General features: G+C 42.6%; 1 protein-coding gene across 1 annotated transcript in view; it reads left to right on the top strand.

The window, feature by feature from the left end:
- Window positions 1–544: 544 nt before the first annotated feature.
- Window positions 545–23,893, top strand: part of MTPN (myotrophin) — a 39,622-nt gene continuing 16,273 nt past the window's right edge. The window contains exon 1 of the mRNA XM_004608237.2: window positions 545–892. Coding sequence (XP_004608294.1) covers window positions 821–892 — 72 coding nt within the window. The 5' untranslated portion in view covers window positions 545–820. The remainder of the gene's footprint in view (window positions 893–23,893) is intronic.

The following is a 23,893-nucleotide window of genomic DNA, read 5'->3' as shown; positions in this document are numbered from 1 at the left end:
CAAAATATCAGACTGAGGCACTAAGTCCACACGGGAGTCTTTGGAAAGAACACTTGGGAAACAGGAACTGTTTTGTTATTTTTTCTTTTTCTTTATTTTAATTATATATATCCTCAGTTTCTAGCAGAATCTGGTAGGTACAAGACAACTCTCGAAAAAAGAAGGGAAGGGCGGGAGGGCGGTGGGACAAGGAGGGAGAGTGGGAGCTGTCAGAGAGGACCAAAGAGAGGAGAAGGAAGCCAGAAGGAAGGGGAAAGGAAGAAATTCACATCAAACACTCTTACGGGACAAACTTTCATCAGAAAAAACAAATGCCGATTCTGCTTTAAAGAAAAGAAGAGGCTCGTGTTTGGGGAAGATGTGCAGAAAAGCCCTCATCCCACTTTCCACGCCCGTGCGGCTCAGCCCCCTCTAAATCACTCGCCCATCATCCCCCCGCCGGAGCCTCCGGGTCCCGCCCCCTCTCCCCCACCCCGCCCACCCAGCCCTCCGCGCCTGCGCACAGCAGGCCCCGGGGGAAGAGGAAGAGGAAGTCGGGGGCGGGGCCTGGCGGGGAGTGAACCGGAAGTGCAAGCGCTCCGGCTTCTCCTCGCCCAGGCGGAACCCGCTCTCCCGGCCCGCTCGAGAACTTTTCTCCCCGCTGCCGCCCCGACGGCGCTCGCGGCGGCCCCGAGCCTCGCCCCGCGGCCTCCTCCGCCTCCGCCTCCGCCCGCCCCGCCCCGCCCCGCCGCGGCGTCGTCGTCGCCGTCGTCTCCGGCCCGGTTCGGCGCGGCCCGGTCTCCCTCGCGGCCCCGCGCTGCCCGCCCGCCCCGCTGCAGAGATGTGCGACAAGGAGTTCATGTGGGCCCTGAAGAACGGAGACCTGGACGAGGTGAAGGACTACGTGGCCAAGGTGAGCGGGGCGGGGGGCGGGGCGGGGAGGGGGCGGCCCGCTCCCCACCTCCTCTTTGGGGGGAGGGGAGGGCCCCTTCTGCGCTTCTCTGGTCACCTGGAGCCGGGGACCCCCCTCCCCCCACCTCCACGTGGAGGCCGGGGATGCGGAGAGCTTTGAATCCGGCACGTCTCCATCCCCGGGTTATTCTGAGCCGGGGGAGTGGGGGGTAGGGGGTGGGGGGAGGTGATTTCCAGTCCAGAAAGCGTTTTCTGGAGCCTTGGGATCTGCCTGCTGTGCGTTTGGGGCCTGCACGGATCGTGGGAGCGAAAGCAAATTGGAGCCCCTTTTCCCTCCCCCACCCCTCCCCAACCTCCAAAATGAAATGAAATAAGCAAGAGTTTGGAAAATCATCTCCCCGTCCTTGAAATACTGAAACTTGGTAGCACTTGGCCCGGGAAGTTGTTGCTTGTGTCGCTTTGGGTGTGGCTCTTGCCTTCCCCTCCACTGGCCTGGAGCCCGCTGCTGGTGTGGACCAGCCTGGGGGTATGGGGTGGGGGGCGTGTGTCTCAGATGCCCACCCCCACCCCCGCGAGCCTGCACACGCCGCCGCTGGTGAGCTTCCTCCTTGGGTTGATATACCCTGGTCGGGGGTGGGGGGGGGGAGAGCAATAATAAACAGTAATGCGTTTGGGGGTAAAATCCTGGTGGAAGACAGGGCGTCTCGGACGTGAGCCCAGAATACAAATCTCAGCCCAAGCGGTGGCGGAGCGTTAAACTTGACATTCCAAGCTGGCCCTGCTTTTGGACATGGATTCAGGGCCTTCTGTGAAATACAGGAGAGCACTGGGGTTGTGGTGATGGCGATGCTCTCTTAAAAAGTGTGTGTGTGTGTTTTTTTCGGGGGGGGGGCTGTCTTTGAAACTAAAAGGACAACTTTTTTTTTTATTTAAAGAACTGTCCGTGATTTACAAAATTATTGACGGTTGAGTGTTAGGCATAGAATATTTCAACACCAAACCCACCACCAGTGTCAGCTTCCCTCCACCAGTGCTCCCATACAAAGGCTGCTGGTTGCTGCCTAGATCTTTGGTATTGCTGAGTGTGTGTTGAATATGTAACTAGACCACTCTCCGGTATCCTCAGTATAGCCAGGGCCGCGACTCTGCTCCCCCATAACTTCCCTCTCTCATCTTGCTTTCTTGCATTCATTCCTTCATTCCTTCACTGAAAAGGACAACTTTTTGAGGACTCTGGAGGGCATCTTGCATCTCAGTTGATTAAATTTGACTTAACCGTGGCGGGCACCTTGCTCTTAATTCTGAAAGCTAGAGGGCTGGAACTGGATTTTAGTGTTGTAAAAGGTAGAACCGCTGCTGTGGTGTTTTTTGCCTCAGATCTGTGTTAGCAGATGAAGAGTTTCTGGGCTTTTTGAGCGGGAGAAGGGGGAGCCACGCCCTGCAGTGTCCAAGAGCTATTCCTGGTTTTGTACTGGAGTCACTCCTGGCAGCGCCCAGAATCAAACCTGGTCCACTGCCTGCAAGGCAGCAATAGAAATGCCCTATCCATTGTTCTCTCTCTCTCTCCCTCCCTCTCCCTCTCCCTCTCCCCCTCCCCCATTGATGCAGAGTTTCTTAATGCAGGACCCATGAGAGGCAAGTTCCTGGTAGTTTTTGCTCTGATTATACCAGAACACTGTAGGCTTACTAGATGCAGATTATCTGCTTAGCTGTTGGCAATGGATTTTCCAGACACCATTCACTGCCTTGTCCGCGAGTGGCACTCAGAATCCTGACTGCACTCTATGTTCCGTGGAAGATTGAAGGGAAGACATAGCTCACTCGGGACCCTTCCATCTAGGATACGCTTACTTCTCTGAAAGTGAGCCCCTTAGGATTTTGTGTCCTGGTGGAACCTGGGTTTTTCTAAACTTGAAATAGAAGAAGTGGGCCGGAAAGGTAATACAGCAGGTAAGGCCCCCCGAGCCCTGCTTGTAGGCCCTGAGCACCGCCAGGTGTGGACCAGAAACCAAAAAAAGAAAAGAAACAAAATGCAGAAAGAAGCAGTAAGTATGAAGCTTACAGCTACAAAAATAACAATGTGTGCGAATATTTCATATTCTTGTCAGTCTTGTGAGATACTTCATTAGTCCCATTTTACAGATAAGATTACTGAGATGCTTGCTACTTGAGAACAAATTCCAGTTATAGAGATAGCAAATGATGTTGAAGCTAGAACTGTTGATCTCCAGACTCCAGACTGTTGCTCTGCATAGGTCTGAGGATCTAAAAGTCATTGTGAAACGCACAGTACAGGATTTCTGGTGTTGAGTGTTCCCGGAGTCACTTGCACCGAGTTCTAAGTCTCACAAAAGGTTTATATACAGATCTGCGCCTGTAATGATGGATGTATTTATTTTCAGATGTCATTTCAATCAGGTTATGTTGTGACTGCTGAACTGTTTCCTTGCCTTTTGCTTTATTGGTAAAAAGTAATAAACCAAAATAACCCAAGACCGACACTCCAGCTCTCACTGATGGGGCTCCTGCACTGTACCTGTTGGTGCTCTTTAGGGCCTCAGCAGTGTCTTTACTCAGCAGCCATCTTCCTGCTTACTCTTGGGCTTCTCTCATTTTCAGTTAGTAGCTGAACTTTTCTACCTGTTCCTAACCGTCTCTACAGAAGTCTAAGGCGTGGATAGGAATGCATTGTCGCTGGAATAGGAATGCAAGTTGCTGAAAACCTCATATAGTTCTCAGGATCACTGAAATTGTAGTTTTCTAAATAAATTACCTTTGTCATAAATTTTTTACATTTGTCAAATTACATTAAAATATCACAAACTGTTTGGTTTATTGACCTAAAAATCATTTTTATTTAATCCATCCATTTTCAGTAGGCAGCTTTTAGACCCTAAGCATTTTGCTAACGCCTAGCACGACCACATATTGGATACGACATTTACAAAGCTCAGGCATCTCTGTTGAGCAGAACTGTATGAAAACACTTCCATACTTTTAAATAGTATGCAAATTATAAGTAGCTTCCACTTGCATAAAGTTTGGTGTGTCCAATTGGAAAATAAATGAAATCCAGAAAGTAAGATACTCGTGAGCAATGATCCTGGATGGTCTTAACTCAGTTTTCCATCACTTTGCTTCCTCTGGATAACACTGTTTTTGCTGGCATCTTCCAATTCTACCTTTATGTTACTTTCTCCCGTTGGGTTAATTTTATACTATTTTATCCTCAGCTGAACCTTCTACTTAGTAAAATTCCAGTTGAGCTCTCCATTTTCTTCTCAAGAACAGTCTTCTTTCTGTTGTCTCCGGTGGGGTGGAGGTAGGGTGGGGAGGGGGGTGCATACAGAGAGGACACGCAGAGGTTGGGGCCAGCTAGGAACGCTGGGGGACTTCTGCCCACCAGCCCTTTGAGCATTCCTGGCCCTGTTGTCCTCCTTTGGATGAAGGATCTGACTCAGTCATTTGCCAAGACTAGAAAAGGGGGATGGGGAAGGTGTCCCTGGATTTCTCAGTATAATCAAGACTTCCTTTTAGGTCTTTCATTCTTTTTTCTCCAATCTAACCATTTGCTGATTTAAATTAGCTGCTCATTCTTTCTTGTCTGCACTGTATCTGTGTGTCTTTCTGGTCAACTTGGACTCTTTCACTAGAGGAATCGTTCTCTAATGCGGGTCATAATCTGAGCATGCTGTCTTTTCCAGCTAACCTCCTTCAGTGTCCTTAAAATACACTTGTGATTTCCATTATTTACTTTTAAAAATGATCATTCATCCTTGGTTGGACAGACTAGGCCATTAGGCCTACCTTCTATATTCAGCTCTCTCCAACCTCTGATCCTGACCCTGCGGTGCTCTTTCTTATAGAACTATATGTACTCTTTAATCTGCTTGGCCAAATTTGCTTACCTCATTCCATCCCTGATTTCCTGCTTACTCTCTTAGCTTAAATAGCTCCTCTTCTAGAAAGATTCTGATTTCAAGTGAAGTGCTGCTTTTAATGTTTCACTTATCAGGGGTTACGGCACAGTTTATTCCCTCAAGCACTTCCAGATGTCCCTAAGCACCACAGAATGTGGCTCCCCCAAAAAACAGAACCAGAAAGAAAAAAAAATACATTGAATTTCATTTTACTGTTAACTCTACTTGGAAATAACATCTCTCTCAATATGTTGGAAGAGTAATATTCACGGCCAGGGAAAACAGGCTAGCAGGACTGGTTAATGTTAGAACCAACCACAAGTGTGTGGGGGGTTGAGGGTAGTTTAGATAGAGAAGGGAACAGCACAGCAGTGAGAGCTGAAAGTGAGCACGTTGGACAAGAACTGAGTGTTGGAAGTCAGTAAAGGGATATACACAACCTTTCAGTGTGTGTATTGCAAACCCCAGTGCCTAAAAGGGAGGGAGAGAGGGAGGGGGTGGGGGGAGGGAGGGAGAGAGGCAGGGTTGGGGGCATGATAGGGCACCTGGGGACAGTGGTGCTGGGAAATGTATACTGGGGGAGAGATGAGTGTTGGAACACTGTATGACTGAAACCTAATCATGAACAGCTTTGTAAGGGTCTGTGTCTCCGTGACATAAATTTTTTTTAATTAAATAAATAAAAAATTGATCCCTCTTTTCTCATGTTGTGTCCATAAAGGAATTAATAGTTTGTGGGAACTTTTTTTATAATTGTAGTTGTATTTAATCATGTATAACTTATATTTGTAATTATGATTCTATACAGTACAGATAAAAGTTAAATTTGTTAGTATGCCTTAAGATACTAAAGTAGCCATTCTATTCAGATCAGTGGTTATTTCTATTCGGAATGGTTTCAGATGGCGTGTACAGGTGTAATTACTAGCTCTATCAACCCTGGAGCTATGGTCAGTCCCATTTTAGATAATTTAGGAATACTGAGGCTAAGACCAAATAGCTTGCCTGAGGTCAGAGATACGGAGATTTTTATCTCAGTTTCTTTGATTCCAAAGCTTAATACCTCAAGCACTAAGGGCACTGTGTTACTGAGCATATAAATGTTGGAAACTAATCACAGCAGGACGGTAGTTACCCTGAGACTACTTGGAGGTGGGCTTGGTTGTTTGACGATCCAGCCCTCTTGGCGGTTAGAGCCCGTGAGCTGTATTAGTAAGCATCCCTTTATAGTCCCCAGGGCGCTGATGCTTGGCCTGCTGTTTACCAGGCCTTCTGTTTCACTTGCTCTGAAATGGTATGTACCAGCTCTCCAACTTCCCTTTCTGTGGTTTCCTTCTCTTCACCAGCCCCCACCCTCCTCTCAGTGCCCTTGACACTCTGGCAGGTCCAAAACCCAGTCTGTGTGCACCCCGTGAGTGAGGAGGGTCTCTGGGCCTTCTGGGAAGTGCCACCTCTATTCTTACACCGTGTGACTAATCGCTAATAATTAAGAGGGGGCCCAGATCCCCTCGGGAACAGAGGTCGTTAAGGTTGTGGAGAAGACCACCAAGGCTCCGAGGCTCTTCACCTTGAGCTCCTCCAGGAACAAAACCCCAGGTGGGCTGTTTTAAAACTATTATAAGACCACCCTTCGAAAGCTTTGTGGGGCCATTCTCTACCCTGGAGATCGGCCAGCATCTCAGTCCGAGATGTGCTCCTTCTCCTGGGAAGTTTTATTGGTCACTCTCCCCCTACCGCCACCGGGAGCCGTAAGATTGACAGCTTTTTTGCTCTTTGAGTAGGGATACATTGCTTATTCAATTGCATTTCTTTAATGAGGAAATAAAACATTAATTAGTTAACAATTGTATTCTTTTCCCTGGATTTCTAGTGTAGTTTTTGTTCATTTACCTACTAGGTATTTGGCCTGAGTTTTATTAATTTGTGTGAACTCTTTTATAAATCAAGAAACTTCAGTTGTTATCATGTATTTTGCAGATATTTTCCCTGTTTGTCTCTTGACTTTTTATCTCTTTTATTGCTCTGTTTTTAATGTGGTTAGTGGATCACTTTTTATTTTGTGACATAGATTTTATGTCCTGTATACAGAGACCTATTTCTTCACCACTTAAGATTATAAATAAATTTCATCTTCTAAAACTATTTTTTCACTATTTGCATTTGATTTGGGGCTTTTGATCCTTTTATTACTTATTTTGAATTAAGGCATTGATTAGGAATGTAGTTTATTCCTCTATCTGCATTCTTAACAGTTCGCACACCATTGTATAATTACTATTTTTCTGCTGATCTGAAATATTTCTATCACAGGATCCCAGTATGTTTGGATTTTTTCCAAGCTTTTATATAGGTATGGCAGCCTGCCTGGCTATGCCCAGGTCTTATTCCTCGCTCTGTGCTCATGGATCACTCCTGGCCGAGCTTGGGGGACCTTATGAGATGCTGGGGATCGAACCCTGGTTGGTCGCACGTAAGGCAAGCATCTGTCCCTGACATTATATTTTAACAAGGTAAAGCCACTTTACTACTTTACCACTTTTACATCTTCTGTCCTTGGCACGTTGTTCTTTAAAGTTTTTTCTTAATTTCCCCGAACCAGAATATACACTAAGATTGCTTGAACCTATCTGCATTTAAATCATAAGCTCTAAGAAGCATTAGGTTATTTTGTTCTTTTTCTGGAATGCTGGTACGTGATCTCAGAAACATAATGCTTTGTTTTTTTAATTGTTAATGATTTGTATACGGATAGGAAGATAAGCCGCAACATGGTCTCTACCTAAGTTTTTGTTATTTGGGGAGGAGGTATGTGACCATAGCCGGCTGTGCTTAGGTCACACAGTTTACTCCTGGCTGTGTGACCAGGGATTCCTCCTGGCCCCTCCGGAAGTGCCAGAGACTGAACCCAGTCAGTCACCTGCGAGGATAGTGCCCTGCCTGCCACACTGTCGCTCCCGCCCGCCATAACGCCTAAGTATTTAAAACAATAAAATTTCGTTTAGAAAACCACATCACAGAAAATCAAAACTGAAATTAAGCATAATATTATGGTTTTACAACAAAGGCCACCTTGTCATGTGGAAAATAGGACTCTGTGATTTTTCTTTTTCGCAGGTGTATCTTTATGAATACTTGTGATAAATTTGGCTCATTGATTAGTTTTTTCCCATAAATCATTTCAAGGGTGGAGAGGATCTATGCTTACTAGCAACAGTGATAAGAAATAAAAATATTAGTTAACCAAGAATTACTAACTATAATAAGAAGTTAAAACATAAATTGATCAAGAAAGTGAAGGGACAACTATATTACCGTAAAGATGCAGAGACCTTAACAATACTTATTATAAGTGCAGCATTAGACTTCAAGTTCATTTTGGTCTACTATTCTCTCATTTAAGTAGTCAGAGATGGATGAAGGAGTTAGCTCAGAGGCCTAGAAAATTCCAGCACCCAACCAACAGTAACCTCCAAGCAACACTGGTTATGGGCACTCCTTCCCCACCCAAGTCCCCCAAAAATCCAGAGACATGCATTTTGTGTGTGTGTGTGTGTGTGTGTGTGTGTGTGTGTGTGTGTGTGTGTACAGATATATATACACAATGTGTGTATATATGTATATAGATATATACAGATACACAGTGCTCAGGGCTTAACTCTTGGTAGTGCTTGGTGACTGTGTGAGGTGCTGGAATTAATCTGGGTTCACTGCATACAAGCAAGTAGTGTGCCCACTGTACTCTTACTCCAGATATTATATATATTACAAGGATTTTTATTTGAAATATTATAGAAAATTACATTTTGAGGGGCCAGAGCAATAGTAGAGCAGGTAAGACTTGGCTTTGCACACAGTCAACCGGGTTTGATCCCTGGCATTTCATATGATTCCCTGAGCACTGCCAGTAATGATTCCTGAGGGCAGAGCTAGGAGCTCTTAGCATTGCCAGTTGTGGAACCCCCCCCCAAAAAAAAATAGGAAAAAGAAAACACTTTGATAATATGGACACTTATCAAAAAAATAAAAATTGAGCTGCCATTTAACCCAGCAATAACTGCTTCTGGGAATATACCCTGGGGGCCCAAAAATGACAGAAACAACATCTGAAAAAGTAAATGTAAGTACTAAACATTATGCCCACAAGTAGAAGTTAAAGCACTGTCCTTTGGAAGTTTGGAAATGAATTATTATTGAAACCACAGTATAGAGCTTGAGTATGTTGGCTTTGAATCTAACCAGCTCTTTGAGTGAGTGAGTTAATTGTTTAAAACTCACCAACTGGAGTTAAAATAGCCTAATACCTAAATAACATAAGTTGTATTATTTTTTTATTATACATAGTGTCAATGAGTGTTAACCGTTGTTATGGATAGTAACAAATTGGTTTAGAAGGAAACTACTTAAGATCTAGTTCGCCTCTAATTTTGTAAATGGGGGACATGAGATGATAAAGGACTTGATCAAAATTATGCTTCTAATTAAGATTCAGAATTCATTTTCTTAGTGTTCTGCAGTTTTCTCTTGTCCACCCATCTACCTGGTTAAATTTTTGCTTGGATTTTAAGTTTTAATAGTATTCCTGTGGGAGGGGGGGTGTGGCCACATTCACAGTGGTACTCAGGGCTGCTCCCAGCTTTCCCCTGGGCTTCTAGTGGCGGGGAGCTGGCCATTGAGCTGCCTCTCCAGCCCCAGTAGCGTCCTTGACTGCAGCTGATGCCCCCTGGTACCTAGTGGAAGAGTTCCTCTCGCTGTGTTCTGTGTGCTGCTAGTATAGTGTTTCTTAAACTTGAAGACTATGGGTTCCTGGCTTGACTGACAAGTTCCTCATTTGAACAGAGGCTTAAAAATCTTGCCCCATGGAACACGGGTGTTTATGTTCAGAGTGTTCAAAATTAGTTTTATTTTAGTGACTGGTTTTTAAAAACAAAGGTGCAGACCCACATAGGTGTGGATCACTTGTTACCGTTGGATATCAAAATAGTGCCTCGAACTTCAGAATTTAAACACACTTCTACCTCCCAAATATTTCTGCATATGTTGATTTAAGTTAGTGTGAATAATGGCACACTCACTGGGGGTTGAGGGGAAGTCCAAATTTTGAAGTCCCTTCCGATGTTTCTGGAGTTCCCTATTATGTATGATTCTTATTGAAATAAATGCAAGACCTGACTCTGACCACCACCAAAACCAATGAAGATAATTTTTTTCATGCCCACATTTAGATTATGGCCCTATAAGCCAAACATGGCAGGTTGAATGCATTTATCTGCAGCTGACTCAAAAGACTTACAGGCACAGTGAAAGAACTGAATAAAAGAATAGAATGTAGCAGTAAACTAGTTTCTAAAAAACAAAAGTAGTGGTGGGTCCTTGGGGCATATCTTCTGGGCCAGGTGGTGATTATGACAAATTTTCGTTTGATTTCTTGGTTTTAAGCTTTCTTAGTTCCTGCTCATTTTTTGTGCTAGGATCTATAACCTTCGCAGCAATTCTTTCAATATCTATAATGTTTTGCATTTGTTAATCAATATGTATCAATTTCTGTTGCTTGTAGGTAAGAACTTTGTGTTAACTCTTCCTTGTAGTGTTGTGACCTTTCTGGGGATGGAAATTTCCTTTGTAGTTTTAGGATTTTATCCTCTTGGCTCTTATTTGTGGTTTAGTTATATTTGGGTTGAATTGGTATTTATAGGAACGAATCCTTCCTTTGTTTTTCAAGTTTTTTTTTTACCTTCCCAACTATAATATGTTCTTAGTGTTGGTGATGTTTTCTTTTTCCTCTCAGAATTAAATAGTTCTAAATTTACCCTGTGTAGCTTTAAAGCCAGTGCATTTCTCACACTTTCCCACATCATAGTTGTGAAATACAATAGTGATGATAGCTGTACATAACTAACTTATCATGGCCATCCATTTAGAACTTCAGTTTGTTTTGCCTCCCAAGCAGTGCTCAGGTGAGCCTGGTGTCACACTCAGAGTCTCTCACCTGAGCAGGACTCTGATGCAAGGATTCTGGGCCCTGCAGTTCTTCGGGCCGCTAAGGCCGTACTGGCAGTGCTGGCAGCTAAGGGTGAATACCTAGACCCTGTCCTAGCTCCCCAGGCCACAATTAAGATTTTTAAGACCATAATCTTAAAAGAATGAAGGTAGTTGGGCCAAAGATGTAGCTTGAGTTGACTGCCGTGGCCTCTTGGTGCAGGAGGACCCAGGTTTATTTGCGGGCTCAGCTGGTCCTCCACCCACCACTAAGAGTAGCTCCCCACATCCCCTGGTATGGCCCAAAAATAAAAAGATGATTTTTTTTATGCGTATGCTGTTTCCTTACAAGAATCAGAACCACCAGTGCCTTTTCATTAATATTTAGGAACATTGAAATTTGCACTTAATGCCACATTATTTACACAAATCAATAAAATTGAAAGCCTTCTAATTGCAAACTAAGTCCTTTGAAAGCACTTTGCTTTATTTTATTTTTGGTTTGGGGGCCACCGTTGGCTGTTGTCAAGGTTACTCCTGACTATGCACAGGGATCACTCCTGGTGATTCTTGGGGGACCGTGTGTAGCACTGGAGATTGAACTCGGGTTGACCACCTGCAAAGCTAGTACCTTGTCCTCTGTTCTGTCTGTGGGGCCAGTTTTGTTTTAGGTAAAGGCCACACCTCAAGGGGTGGGGCAGTGCTCTGCTCGGTGGTGTGGACCTGATGTTGTAGTACTCGGGCCCAGCGTGCTCAGGTGCTGCTCCGGGGCTGTGAGGGCTGCCCCAGCACTGCTGTGTGCTGCCTGGGACTTATGGCCTTGAACTCTGGGCCTCTACCTACCACTTGAGCTATCCCCCCAACCTAGTGTTTGTGATTTTAAAGCACTTTGTTAGAAGAGTAACTATACTTTCCCTTTGGATTCTCGCACGCCTGCCTTTGACTTTCACCCTGTCACTTAACTAATCTTGACCACGTTTATTTAGTTGCATCAAACCTCAACTTTTGGGGTTGAGCAACTAGCTCAGAGACCTAGAGTACATGCTCTGCATGCTCAGTGCATGCTTTGTTCTTTCCTCAGTCACTGCTCAGCATTGCCTTAGAGTCCCCTTGGTACCTCTGGGATTGACCTTGATAAAACTGTCCCAGTGGTTAAACTGTCCAGTGCCTGTTGACTCTGGCCAGAAGTATCCCCCATGTCCCCTGAGCATTGCACAGGATACCTGGGAAAACACTGAAAATCTTCTGCTCTTCCGTCTGTAGGTGGAAATTACAATAATACCTGAGTCATGTTTTCTTTTTCTTTTTTCTTTTTTTTTTCTTTTTTGGCTTTTTTGGGTCACACCTGGTGATACTCAGGAATTACTCCTAGCAGTGCTCAGGGGACCATATGGGATGCTGGGAATCAAACCCGGGTCAGCCTCGTGCATGGCAAACGCCCTACTCACTGTGCTACTGCTCCAGCCCCTGTTTTCTTGAGCTGGTGAACGTTAGCAGTGCCTAGCACATTGTTACTGTACAATGAGTATTTGTGGTGCTCTCTGCATGTAGATCTTTTTCTGAGAGCCTTAAAGAAATCCAGGCTTTCAGGGCTGGAGCGATAGCACAGCAAGTAGGGTGTTTGCCTTGCACGAAGCCGACCTGGGTTCAATTCCCAGCATCCCATATGGTCCCCTGAGCACCATCAGGGGTAATTCCTGAGTGCAGAGCCAGGAGTAACCCCTGCGCATCGCCAGGTGTGACCCCCCCAAAAAAGCACACAAACACAAAAAAGAAATCCAGGCTTTCTTAGACTTGTGTGCTATAGTCTCTTGCTCAATTATTCATCTCTGCAGTTGTACAAAAGCAGCCATAGATGATCACTAAACTAGTGAGCATGTCTATAATTCTAAATTTCTTCACAAAAACAGACAGCAGGTGGGCTGGAGAGTTAAGGCACTTGTCTTGCGCACAGCCAACCGTGGTTCGATTTCGGCACCAAATTTGGGCTCCCTGCTAAGAGTGGCCTAAAAAAAAAGAACCAAAAAAAGATTTTTTTTCCTTCCCTTTTGAATTTTTTGAGATGTAAAACTATTGAAATGCATGCTCAAATATCAAACATCCTTTGGAGAGCAGCATTTCCAAAAATATGATTTCAACATCTTAGTGGTTGAAACATACTGAACAGCGAAAGGCAGGGCTTTGAAAAGCCACGTGTAGGAAAGGGACTTGAAAGGAAGGGGTTAATGAAATTCTCACAAAAAGCAGCATAAAAGCATCACAGTAAGTTTGAAACTTCGAAGGCCTAGGACTATTCTGGAATATTGAGAATTATTACTTACAAAAGCAAAATGAGAGCTAATTTTAATCTGTATGTTTAAACAAAGGGAGATCTGCAAAATTGTTTCAACTATCAACAGACATCCTTCACCAGAAATGTTCCAGAATTCTCTCTAGCTGTGATGCCAGTCTTGTGACCTGGCTTGATTTCCAACTCCAGCTAGCAGTGTCACTGACTCATTCATAATTCATTCAGTAAATATCATTTGAGAACCTACAGTGCTGCAACTGTTTGCAATAGCCATGTGGCAACAATAGTGAGTAACTCTTAAGAGGATGAGTTTTCTTCCGTAGGTTCTATTAACAAGGTATGCAACAAAGATGCTTGTACGGGTTCTGAATCATTTATTTCCCTCTTTATTGAATGAAGCTTAGCAGCTATATAATTTACTAAGAAAGTGAGTGTACAGCTGTACAAAAAGAGACTACGTTAAGAGTCAAAAAAAGTCATTTTGGATTGCAGTACAGGGAATCAACAGGATTCAACATCTAATTCAAAGTGCAGGACAATGGAAACAATATATTCTCCTTTAGTTTTTACAGGTGTCGGGTATGATCTTACATAATAAACATCTATTTAGATCTAATTTAGCTCTATTTAAATATGCACACTTAATCCTCAGAATATTCCATGTAGGCTTTGTGTACTTGTTATAATTAGTATAATGGAAATTAACTTCTCTGAGATCCCCCTGCTAATGAGTGGAGGCGGCACAGGGCTAGACCTGATCCCAAGATCTGACTGAATCTTGTGATAGCACTGAAATCTTTCAGAACAACCTCAGAAATACAGAGAAGGGGAAACAGAAGATTTAAGTATGGAGGTAGAATACAGAGCACATACAAGTTTGAATTAAGAAACAAGTTTTCAAAACTGTGAAGACAAAGATTGGAAATAGAAGGCCTCTAACATTTCAAAATAAACGTATATGGTTGTGATGTATATACTGTGTTTGGAGTGTGTGGGGGGGGGTGTTAATCTGTAAGTTTCTGAACAGAATATGAAGGGGTCTAGTCAGCTGACCTCTAGGTTATTTTCTGTGATAGTTTTGAAAGTCCCTGAAACGAGCAGTTCTGTCATGAATAAAAGTTGTGAAGAAGTAAACTAGAGCTCTTATTCACATCTGACAGCAACAAAAACCCTAAGAAAATATCACCCTGTCCCAGAACCCGATGGTTTCTGGAGCTCATTCCTGAAGAATTTAGGGATTGAATTTTCCTTTGCTTCCCTGTCCTGCCATCTTCTTCCTCCCTCTCTTCTTCCCCATCATAGGTTTATTTACCTCTGCATCCTTCGGGCCTTAACAGTGTCATCCAGTGGATCAGGACACAGATAATTCCCACACAACAAAATATTTGGGGCATATGTTCAGTGGTGAAACTATCAATTATTTTCTTGAAAGCGAGGCAACATTTTTATCATATTAATCTTTTTTCCAGATCGAGATACTATTTGAACGGGTTTTCTTGATTTTATAGTCATTGAAAAAATTCTACTTTTAAACCACCAGTAAATTTTTTCATGTTTGCTTTTAAATTTTCCAAAGAATAAATACGGAGTCATAGTTCATAAGTAAATGGGATATATAAAATCAGTCTAAATGACTGAAGTAGAAAGCAGTGCCTTGATCAGAAGTTCTGTTTCAATATATGGAGGAATATGCAAGAAGATTTGGAGCCTTAACTATTGTAAACTCTTGTTAGTAACATGGAAGCACTTTTCATTGCCTGAAAACCCTTCAGTATGTCTGTGCTAATTCACATTTTAGTTATTTATTTATGGGTTAGGGGTCACATCCGGTGATGATCGGGCTTACTTGTGGTAGTACACTCAGGAATTACTCCTGGGGGACCAGGTGGGATGACTGGAATCAGACCTGGGTCTGCTGCATGCAAGGCAAGGCCCTACCTGCTGTACTCTCTCTCCAGCCCCTAACTCACATTTCATTTCTTTGACTTCCATTTAGTACTGATAAAGTAATTTAATGCACATAAGCCTACAATTTAAACCAGCACTCCTGGCGGGCTCGGGCTACCCTTGGCTCTGCACTCCAGAACTCCTGGCGGGCTCGGCAAACCATTTGGGGTACCGGGGAATCAAGCCTAGATTAGCTACATGAAAGGCCATCACCTTATCCCCTGTACTGCATTGCTGCAGCCCTGAACATACACTTTCATGACCTTAAATAATCCTAGCTTAAGAATCTCAGAGACAGAAATAGATATTTATATAACTAGCATGGAGAACACAAAATTTTGCTTTTAGTTCTTACTCTTAAGGTATATTCTATTTTTTCCTGTGAGATTTGTTTTTTCTTTTTTCTCTTCCAGAATCTCAGCCATCATTGCCGTTGAAGTGTATCATATAATAGTCTTGTCAGTAAAAACATCTCTCAGTAAATAACATGGCTGAAGTAATGGATCTGTTAGATATTAGAAGATGATCACCTGTATAGGATCAGTCTAATGTAGATTTTGACTAATAATTAGAAACTTACTCAGAGCCCAACGAAGAGTTTCATGAGGTTGCATTGCTATATACTTCCTGAAGAGGTATCCGTCAGTAATTACTTATTACGGGTATTACTGCTTCTTTGAAGTAAGTTCATATTGAAATTTTGATGCATTTAATACAGCCTTCCCATTAACATTTTAGAAATGCAATAGCACAGTGGGTAGGGCTTTTGCCTTGTGTGCAGCCAACCTGGGTTCGATTCCTCCGTCCCTCTTGGAGAGCCCAGCAAGCTACCGAGAGTATCCCTCCCTAACAGCAGAGCCTGGCAAGCTACCCGTGGCGTATTCAATACGCCAAAAACAGTAACAACAAGTCTCACAATGGAGGCATTACTGGTGCCTGCTTGAGGAAAATCGATGAACAATGGGACAACAATGCTGCAGTAGAGTAAGTAAATTTTATCCTTTTTTTTTTTTTTTTTGCTTTTTGGGTCACACCCAGCGATGCTCAGGGGTTACTCCTGACTCTGCACTCAGGAATTACTCCTGGCAGTGCTTGGGGGACCATATGGGATGCCAGGGATTGAACCCAGGTCCACCGCATGTAAGGCAAACAGCCTACCCGCTGTACTATTGCTCCAGCCCCAGATTTATCCTTTCAAACCTTCTCCCTTGCATGCCCTCTCTTTTTTCCTGTGCTGTAAAGTTCCAGATATTTTTATTGCTACCTTTTTAAATTTTGTGTGTTCCACCCCCCATTGTAGAATATGGATATGCATTTTAATCTACTGCAGTATTCTTCAGGCTTAGTGGCAGAACTTACAGCCTAAGGTGATGTCTTTTAATCTTGAGGGGTAGGGAAAGGAGAGCAGGACATCGAAGCGAATTAGGGAATGGGGGAACATAACATTTATCCAGTTTCAGATCTCTGCCACTTCCAGAGTAATAAACCGGCACAGCCCTAAAGAAATTGGGAGTTCTAAGTAGGGATAGCTTATACTTCGCTGAAACTAGATTGTTGGGGATATTGATTCGGTTACATAGAATTTGTTAAATTTAATACTTTACCTGCCTTCTACTCAAGCATCTAATACTAATTTTACTTGCTGTGCCTTAAAATGATCACACAAACACTAACTTAGTCTACTGCTTGTAAAGCAGCTTTTGAGGACACTGGTTTCTTGTGACAGTACAGTACGTACTTATGCCTTAGAATTCAGTTGCAGCAAAGTGTACATTATCTTGGAGATCAAAGAAGAGACTTTAATTTGGGGTTTTTTTTTTCACCTGCCTGAAGGCCTAAAAAGAAAAAAAAAGAAATGCAGGAGTCAGATGACTCTTTTAGAAATAAGATAAAGAATGCTGTCCTATTACTGCTTTTGTTGGTTAGTTTGGGGGCTGTACTGGCTATGTTCTGGACTTACTCCTGGATCTGTGCTCAGGGATCTTTCCTGGCAGTGCTCAGAGGACCATGTGGAGTGCCAGGGATTGAACCCAGGATCCAGGTCCTCTGCCTGCTAAAGCAAGCACGCTGCCCGCTCTACCATCTCTCCTAGTCCCTGCTGTTTATTTGAGTGTTTATTATTCAGACGAACTTGAAACTGTCATAGAGAAATGCAAGAAGTATTGGCACCTTTTAAGTTTGGTTATTAAAATTTCAGTCTTGTGATTTCAGTGTTGTTGACTCTGTGGTTTGGGTATTTAGCACTCTCATTACTTAACACCAACCTGTGTACCTGAATCCTCTTGACCTCTGTCCCCGTTGTCTCATCATTTCTCCCCTTCCCCTTCACTCTTGCTTCTTTCCTTCACTTTCCTATACTCTGGGCCAAGGATGGTTTAGGTATCCCCCTTTAGACCATTGTTTTCCTCATCCAGTTACTCTTAGACAGCATATAGGTGGTATCACGTAGGGCCAGGTGGGGGGGCTGGAGGAGAGAGATTGACACTGGTGGAGGGGTCAGTGATGGAACATCTTATGCCAAAACTTCAACTGTGAATAACTTTGTAACTCATGGTGTTTTAATAAAATAAAATTTGAAGGAGTAAAGTACTGGATATAGTGAATACCACTAAATTACACACTGAGATGCGTGGAAAAAGAATTATACCACTAAGAACACAAAAATCTGAAACTATTACCATATATCATATGGTACCATAAGTCTTCATTTAATAAATCGAGGAAGGCAAAGGTTGAAAAGAACTGGGCAAACTGAGTGAAAGGAAGTGAGATGCAGAAAAGAAATACCACGCGAACTATTAGTTCAGTTTGCTCTGACTTCTGTGTTTGACTTTGTTTAGAGACATAATACAAACCCCTGAAGTCGTTTTTTTGTTGTTGTTGGTTTTGTTTTTTTGGGGGGTACGGGGGGGGGGGGCATACCTACCAGTAATCAGAGCTGGGCTTTTTCCTGGCCCTGCAGTCACGGATCACCCCTAGTGGGGCTCAGGGAGCCATAAGGGTTGCTGGAGATTAAGCCCGGATCTGCAAAGGCAAGCACCCTGCCTGCTGTACTGTGACGCAGGCCCTGCAGTCAGTTTCCTTCGTTACTGTGTCTAAGCTGTTGCCCTGTGTCTTGAGCTTCCGGAAGCTATACTTAAAAGTAGTGATTGCATTCAGTCAGAACGAAATTTGTTCTCCTTTGCTGCTTTCTCCGTTGTTAACGAAATTGATTGGTCTACCCGGGAAGAACTCTGGGGCCTTCTGGAAATGGGGGTGGGCGGGTTCCCTTTACCACCTGACGGTCCAGCTCCACAGCTCAGCCTCGTCAAACTGAGAAGCCACCAAATTGTCCCAGATTTATAGCTCGTGGACCACGCAGCCACATACCTCAAATTTTCACAGTGCTCTCAGCCTCGTAGGATCGAAGCAAACACGATTGGAAGGTTGTATAGACCGCTAAACTCGCTGAGCCTAAACAGCTACACAGAAGGCTCAGCTGGCATTAACCATGAGCACAGTAGACCTGTGACTTGAGTGACATCATTGGGAAATGGAACAGTTATCACAAATTGGTCTTACCGATGCAAGATTTCGTAACTCCATTTGCCTTTGTGTTGTGATCAGGCAGTCTGAAGTAAGTTTGATTGTGCCTGCAGGGAGGCAGGCAGGGGTGGTGGGTGGGACACGAGGGACATTGGTGGGGGGATTGGTGTTGGGACATCTAATACCCAAAACATTGCATTGTGAACAATTTGTTAAATCACGGAGTTATAATTTTTTAATTCTTTTCAAATTGATTTGGGGGTGGGGGGAGTGTTGGGCCTCACTCACCCAGCCTTCCTCTGCTCAGGAGTCACTCCCATATGTGTTTTGGCATATCAAATATGCCACGGGGAGCTTGCCAGGCTCTGCCCTGCAGGCGATAGCTTGCCGGGCTCTCCAACCCGGTCAGTTGAGTGCAAGGCAAATACCCTACCCGCTGAGCTATGGCTCCAGTCCAGTCAGAATCAGTATGCTTTAAAAATGTCTCACTCGGGGGCCAGAGCAGTACTGCAGCAGGTTCAGTCCACTGGTGACCCCCCGCCCTCCCGGAGTGGATCCCCGAGCAGAGTCAGGAGTAAGCCCTGAGACAGCCTAGTTCGAAAACAACACAACAAATTTATTTTTGCTTCAAGATTATAAATGTTTGTAAAGTCTAATGTGAAACAAAAGAACTGTGGCTAACTTAAGGTCTCGTAATTAGCATCAATTATCCGTCTCTCATAAAAGCTCAGTTGGTGTTTCAGTCGATTTTAGATCTATGCATAGCTTTGCTATTACATTGAATATAATAATTGACCATTAAAGCTTTCTTTTCCGAATAGTCTAATTCTAATATCAAGTTCCTGTTTGCTTCAGTACTTTAGGCTACTTAATATTGGGTGGCTGTGTGCTGTGTTATTTTTGGTGTTCCTTTATTTTTCTGTTCTGTTTATAATGGTGCTAAAGTTTTGGTTTTGCTTTTGCGTGGCATTTAGAGAAAGGGTTCTATAGGGTTTTCAACTTCTGAGTGTGCTGAGGTTATACTATAACCAAGTTTCGTTGAGATTCAGAAGTAGAAGATGTAATTTACAGAGTCCCAAGTTCGGTACATACTAATTCAGTCTCATTAATTATTAATAATGTCTGCTATGTGCTTACCTGCCAGAGACTTGGATGATTATGATGATCGATCACTGCGGTGCTATTTTTGTCATTCGTTTCTTGCTCTTCTTCAGACAAAGATTCATAACTTGCTTGTACCCTTTATTGCCCGAGAGACCCTGCAGTGCCCTCGCCGTGGCCTGCTGCACTCTCTCCTGAGGCTCCGTCTGTATCTTGGACATTTCTTAAATGTAAAATGAAAATCCTTTTCCCATTTATTTTTTGCTCTGAGTTAGTATTTCTTTATATTTTGTCCATTCCTTTATGTTTCACATTTTCTCACATCACTTTGTTTTCAGTGTCTCAGTAGCAGTCTCTAGTTGAATTTTTGTTTTTAAAGAAAATCTGAGCTTCACTGTTTTCAAGTTTGACAGTTGAATCTATTCCCATAGCTGATCAATTTAAATTTTTGGCATTTTAGACTTCGAATTTACTTTTTCTCAGCTGTGGGAATTTATTTTCTTGACTCGTTACATGACTAGAAAGGTATTATAAGGTATTTTTAGACCTACTAGAATGTAAATTTCATCAGAAAAAGGTATTAGAGTCTAAATTTTGTTGCATTTGATTTTATAGTTTTTTTGAAGCAAAAATATCTTTTGTTGCTTTACTTAAGTTCACAAATAGAATATTGAAATTCATCCTACATAAAAATAAAATAAAATGAGATTATCCTTATTCTGTTCTCTAAAGATAACTACAAATAAAATTGTTGTACATATATTCTCGAAACTTCATGAACTATATATGGACGTAAACATGTTTTGAAGTAAACAGAATTAATCCTGCTTGCTTTATTTACTCAGTAAATAAAATGGTCTTTCTATCCTGTGTGCTGTGCAGAAGAGCGGGGAGATAGCACTTGGGTAAGGTGCTCGCCTTGCACTTGACTGACTCAGGTTCCATCCGCACCGACACAGACCATCCCGGGCCAGCCAGCAGTGCCCTGAGCACCCTGGGTGTGCCCTCACCTACCCCCCCCCCAAAAAAAAAAACAACCAAATGAGCAAAATTTAGAACGTGGGTGAGTTCCTTTCTCTGTGCCTCCGTTTCCTTAAACTGGACTAGTATTACTGGCACGTGATAAGCATTTGGGGAGGAAAAAATACTTTTGTTTTCATTTAATGTGTTTCTCCATAGTGCTTCATGGAGGAAATATTTATTTTTAAATTCCCAGGTACAACATTCAGTTTCTCTCTGAAGACTAATTTTTAGCATCTACCACTTGTTTGTATTTTCTTAAGGATCACTTTTGATTATCCTGTGCCTCAGTTCCACATGCTTACAATTTTCAGTTCTTCTGTTTGCTAGAACAACACTTGGCAAAGTGCTATAGATCCCTGAGGCCTTTTCAGAAGGTTCACAGGATGGAAATGATTTTCACAATATACTGACTTCATTAACTCCCTTCACTGTGAAGACATGTTTACTGATGTTGTAAAAGCAAAGGAGAGTAGAACTGCTGTTGTGAACCACAACCAGAGGAGCAAACTATAAAACTGATGGTCATTGGGAGCTTGACATCTCACACACACACACACACACACACACACACACACACCTGCTCTTATGTGCAGTGCTCTTCGTGAAGCACTAAACACTTTCATTAAAATGGGAAGTGTTCATAAAGTGCCACTTCAGTTCCCGGAGTTACAAGATTGCCTAGCTGCCTTTTTAAAAATGGAATGCCATTTTTATTGGGAAAACTGACATTATAAATTTTGCTTTTCAAACTTGGATATTTGACAGTCATTTTCTTAAAAATAATTGAGTAGATCTGTCATTTCTAGGAAAATAACAGCTTTTATTGCCAATGGTAAGATTTGACTTTTAAGATAAAATTCAAATTTGGGAACACTTATTTATATCTGGACTCATGGTCTTGAATTAAAGATTTTTGTTCAGAGGTTGGAAATAAAACTAAAAGTAATTGTTTTCATATTGTATTTGTGAATATTTGGAAGACCTGTGTAACTCAGTAAGCAAATATTTTCTAAATGACTGGTACATGACATTATAAAGTCATGCATGCATAAAAAATTCAGAGTGTAGGTAGAATGATGGGTCTAGAGTAACAATGTGAAGTTCTTTGATATAGTTTCACATTCCACATGGTGAATAATTTGAAATAGTTGAATTTTTAGTGTTGTGTGAAAGAATATTCATAACTAACTTTAAAAGGCTGTTTAAAATGTTTTGCTTAACTGCATTACCTGTGTATGGCCAAATTTTCTATTAAAAGATTGAATATGGATTCTGTATATCTAAGAATCTAGCTTTAGAGTTCTGCTGTTTACTAAAACTTCAAAAGATACAAAAAATAAAGTGTCTCTTTAACCTTTTAAAAATTATTCTTATTTTTTAAAAATTGGGGCTGGCGAGAAGTACAGCTGGTAGGGCACTTGCCTTGCATGCAGCCCAGCTGAGTTCGGTACTCAGCACCCTACACGGCCTCCCAGGCCCAGCCAGGAGTCAGCCGTGAGCACAGCTGGGGATGGCTCAGTGCTCACCCCATCTCACTTATGGCATTTATCCTCATTATATAAGGTTTTTAGTTAAGTATTTTAACTATTTAAGGCTTGCCTTGAACACAGCCAACCCAGGTTCAATCCCCCACATTGCATATGAGTCCCCAGAACCCTGTGCAGAGGGGTGCCTTAGCACGGAGTGAGAAGTAAGCCTGGAGTGGCCCGGGAGTGACCCAACCCTGCACCACCATCCCCCCCCCCCCAAAAAAAAATATCAGTTGATCAAGAGATGAATGGAAGTGGGGCCACCACACCAGAAATAATAAGCGATTTCCCGGACTGGGGAGACACTGTTCGCCGGCAGGAGGGCGTGTGTGGCAGTGAAACGGGTCAGGCTAAGTGGGATTACGTGAAAAATGACGTGGAGTCATGATGAGAATATTAACATTCAGCAGAAAGGAGCAGGTGAAATTTGGGGGTGAAGTATTAGTGTGGGTGTGACCAGTGCTACACTTCGGGAACACTGACTGACATGTTGGATTCTGAAAGATTGATAAATTGGGTTGAAAATGAACCAAAAATTCTTGAAGCTTGTAGTGATGTTAATATCGAGTGCTTACATCTGTCAGGTACCTTACAGTATTTCAGTGAAGCGTCACAGCACTGTGTGGTAGCCACTTTCCAAGTTAGAATTTCGTATGTCCAGCTGACCTGTTTCATACAGCTTGATTCAGTCCCTTTTCTAGGCACATTTCCCAACATACACATGTGCACATAGTCTTCAAATCAGTAGGTACCTCATGAATGCAGTACTAATTCGGCGTTTCATAATGCTATCAATTAGCAATCATAAAATTTTAGTGAGGCCTAAAAGTATCATGTTTGGTGTTGTGATAAAGTATTAAATATGATTTCTCACCCCAGGGGCCTTTACATATCAATTAACACAAGATGCAAGTGCCTGAAAAGTTAAATTGCAATAAAAGAAAATTACCAGTGAACTAAGTATTAATTATTCATTGTGGCTTCATTGTGTCTTGGTACTCAGCTAAAGGACATTTGCAGGTTTGCTTCTGAAGGAGGCAACAAGCTGTTTGAGAGCCAGACCCACTTGTTCTATCTCAAGAGAATAGTACAGTAGCTCAGTCTGCTGAATGGGATCTAATTGTGCTGTCTTTTCTAGCAGAAAGTTCCTTCACTATTTTAAGTCCATACGTACTCCCATGAGTAAAAATTCTCTAATAATAGTTTTAAAAGAAGAAATCATGAGTTTGAAATACATGATTTTTACATTGTTTATTTTATATTCAACCTTTTATCCAACTTGTATGTAAAAATAAAATTGTATCATGGTAGACATTCTCTGTCTCCAGTCTCTTTAAATTGTTATCACAGCCCAAAGTACAGATTCCAGAGGGAAGGGGATTGTCGATTGATGGGAGCACCAGATGCCCGTATCCCCGTAAAACGAAAGAGCACAAAGACTACAAAGACTGTAGAGTTAGTCTGCCCAGCACTCGTTTACAGTAAGGGAACAAAGGTCTGCCAGGCAGCTACTTCCCCAGTATGGGTTGCAGAGATAAGGAGAACAGATTCTTTCTGGTATTCCATTCACTCCTTAATACTACTTCTCTCCATAAAAATACAGGTCAGTAAGTAGGCAGTGAAAGATAAGGTTCCCTTCTAATGGAAGGGGTTCGACTTGGTATGTTAGCAGTAGAAGTGGTTTTTGTGAG

Source organism: Sorex araneus, chromosome 1 (assembly GCF_027595985.1).
Source record: "Sorex araneus isolate mSorAra2 chromosome 1, mSorAra2.pri, whole genome shotgun sequence".
Taxonomy (NCBI): domain Eukaryota; kingdom Metazoa; phylum Chordata; class Mammalia; order Eulipotyphla; family Soricidae; genus Sorex; species Sorex araneus.
Note: the sequence above shows the minus strand (reverse complement) of the source record. Positions and strands in the feature narration are given on the sequence as shown.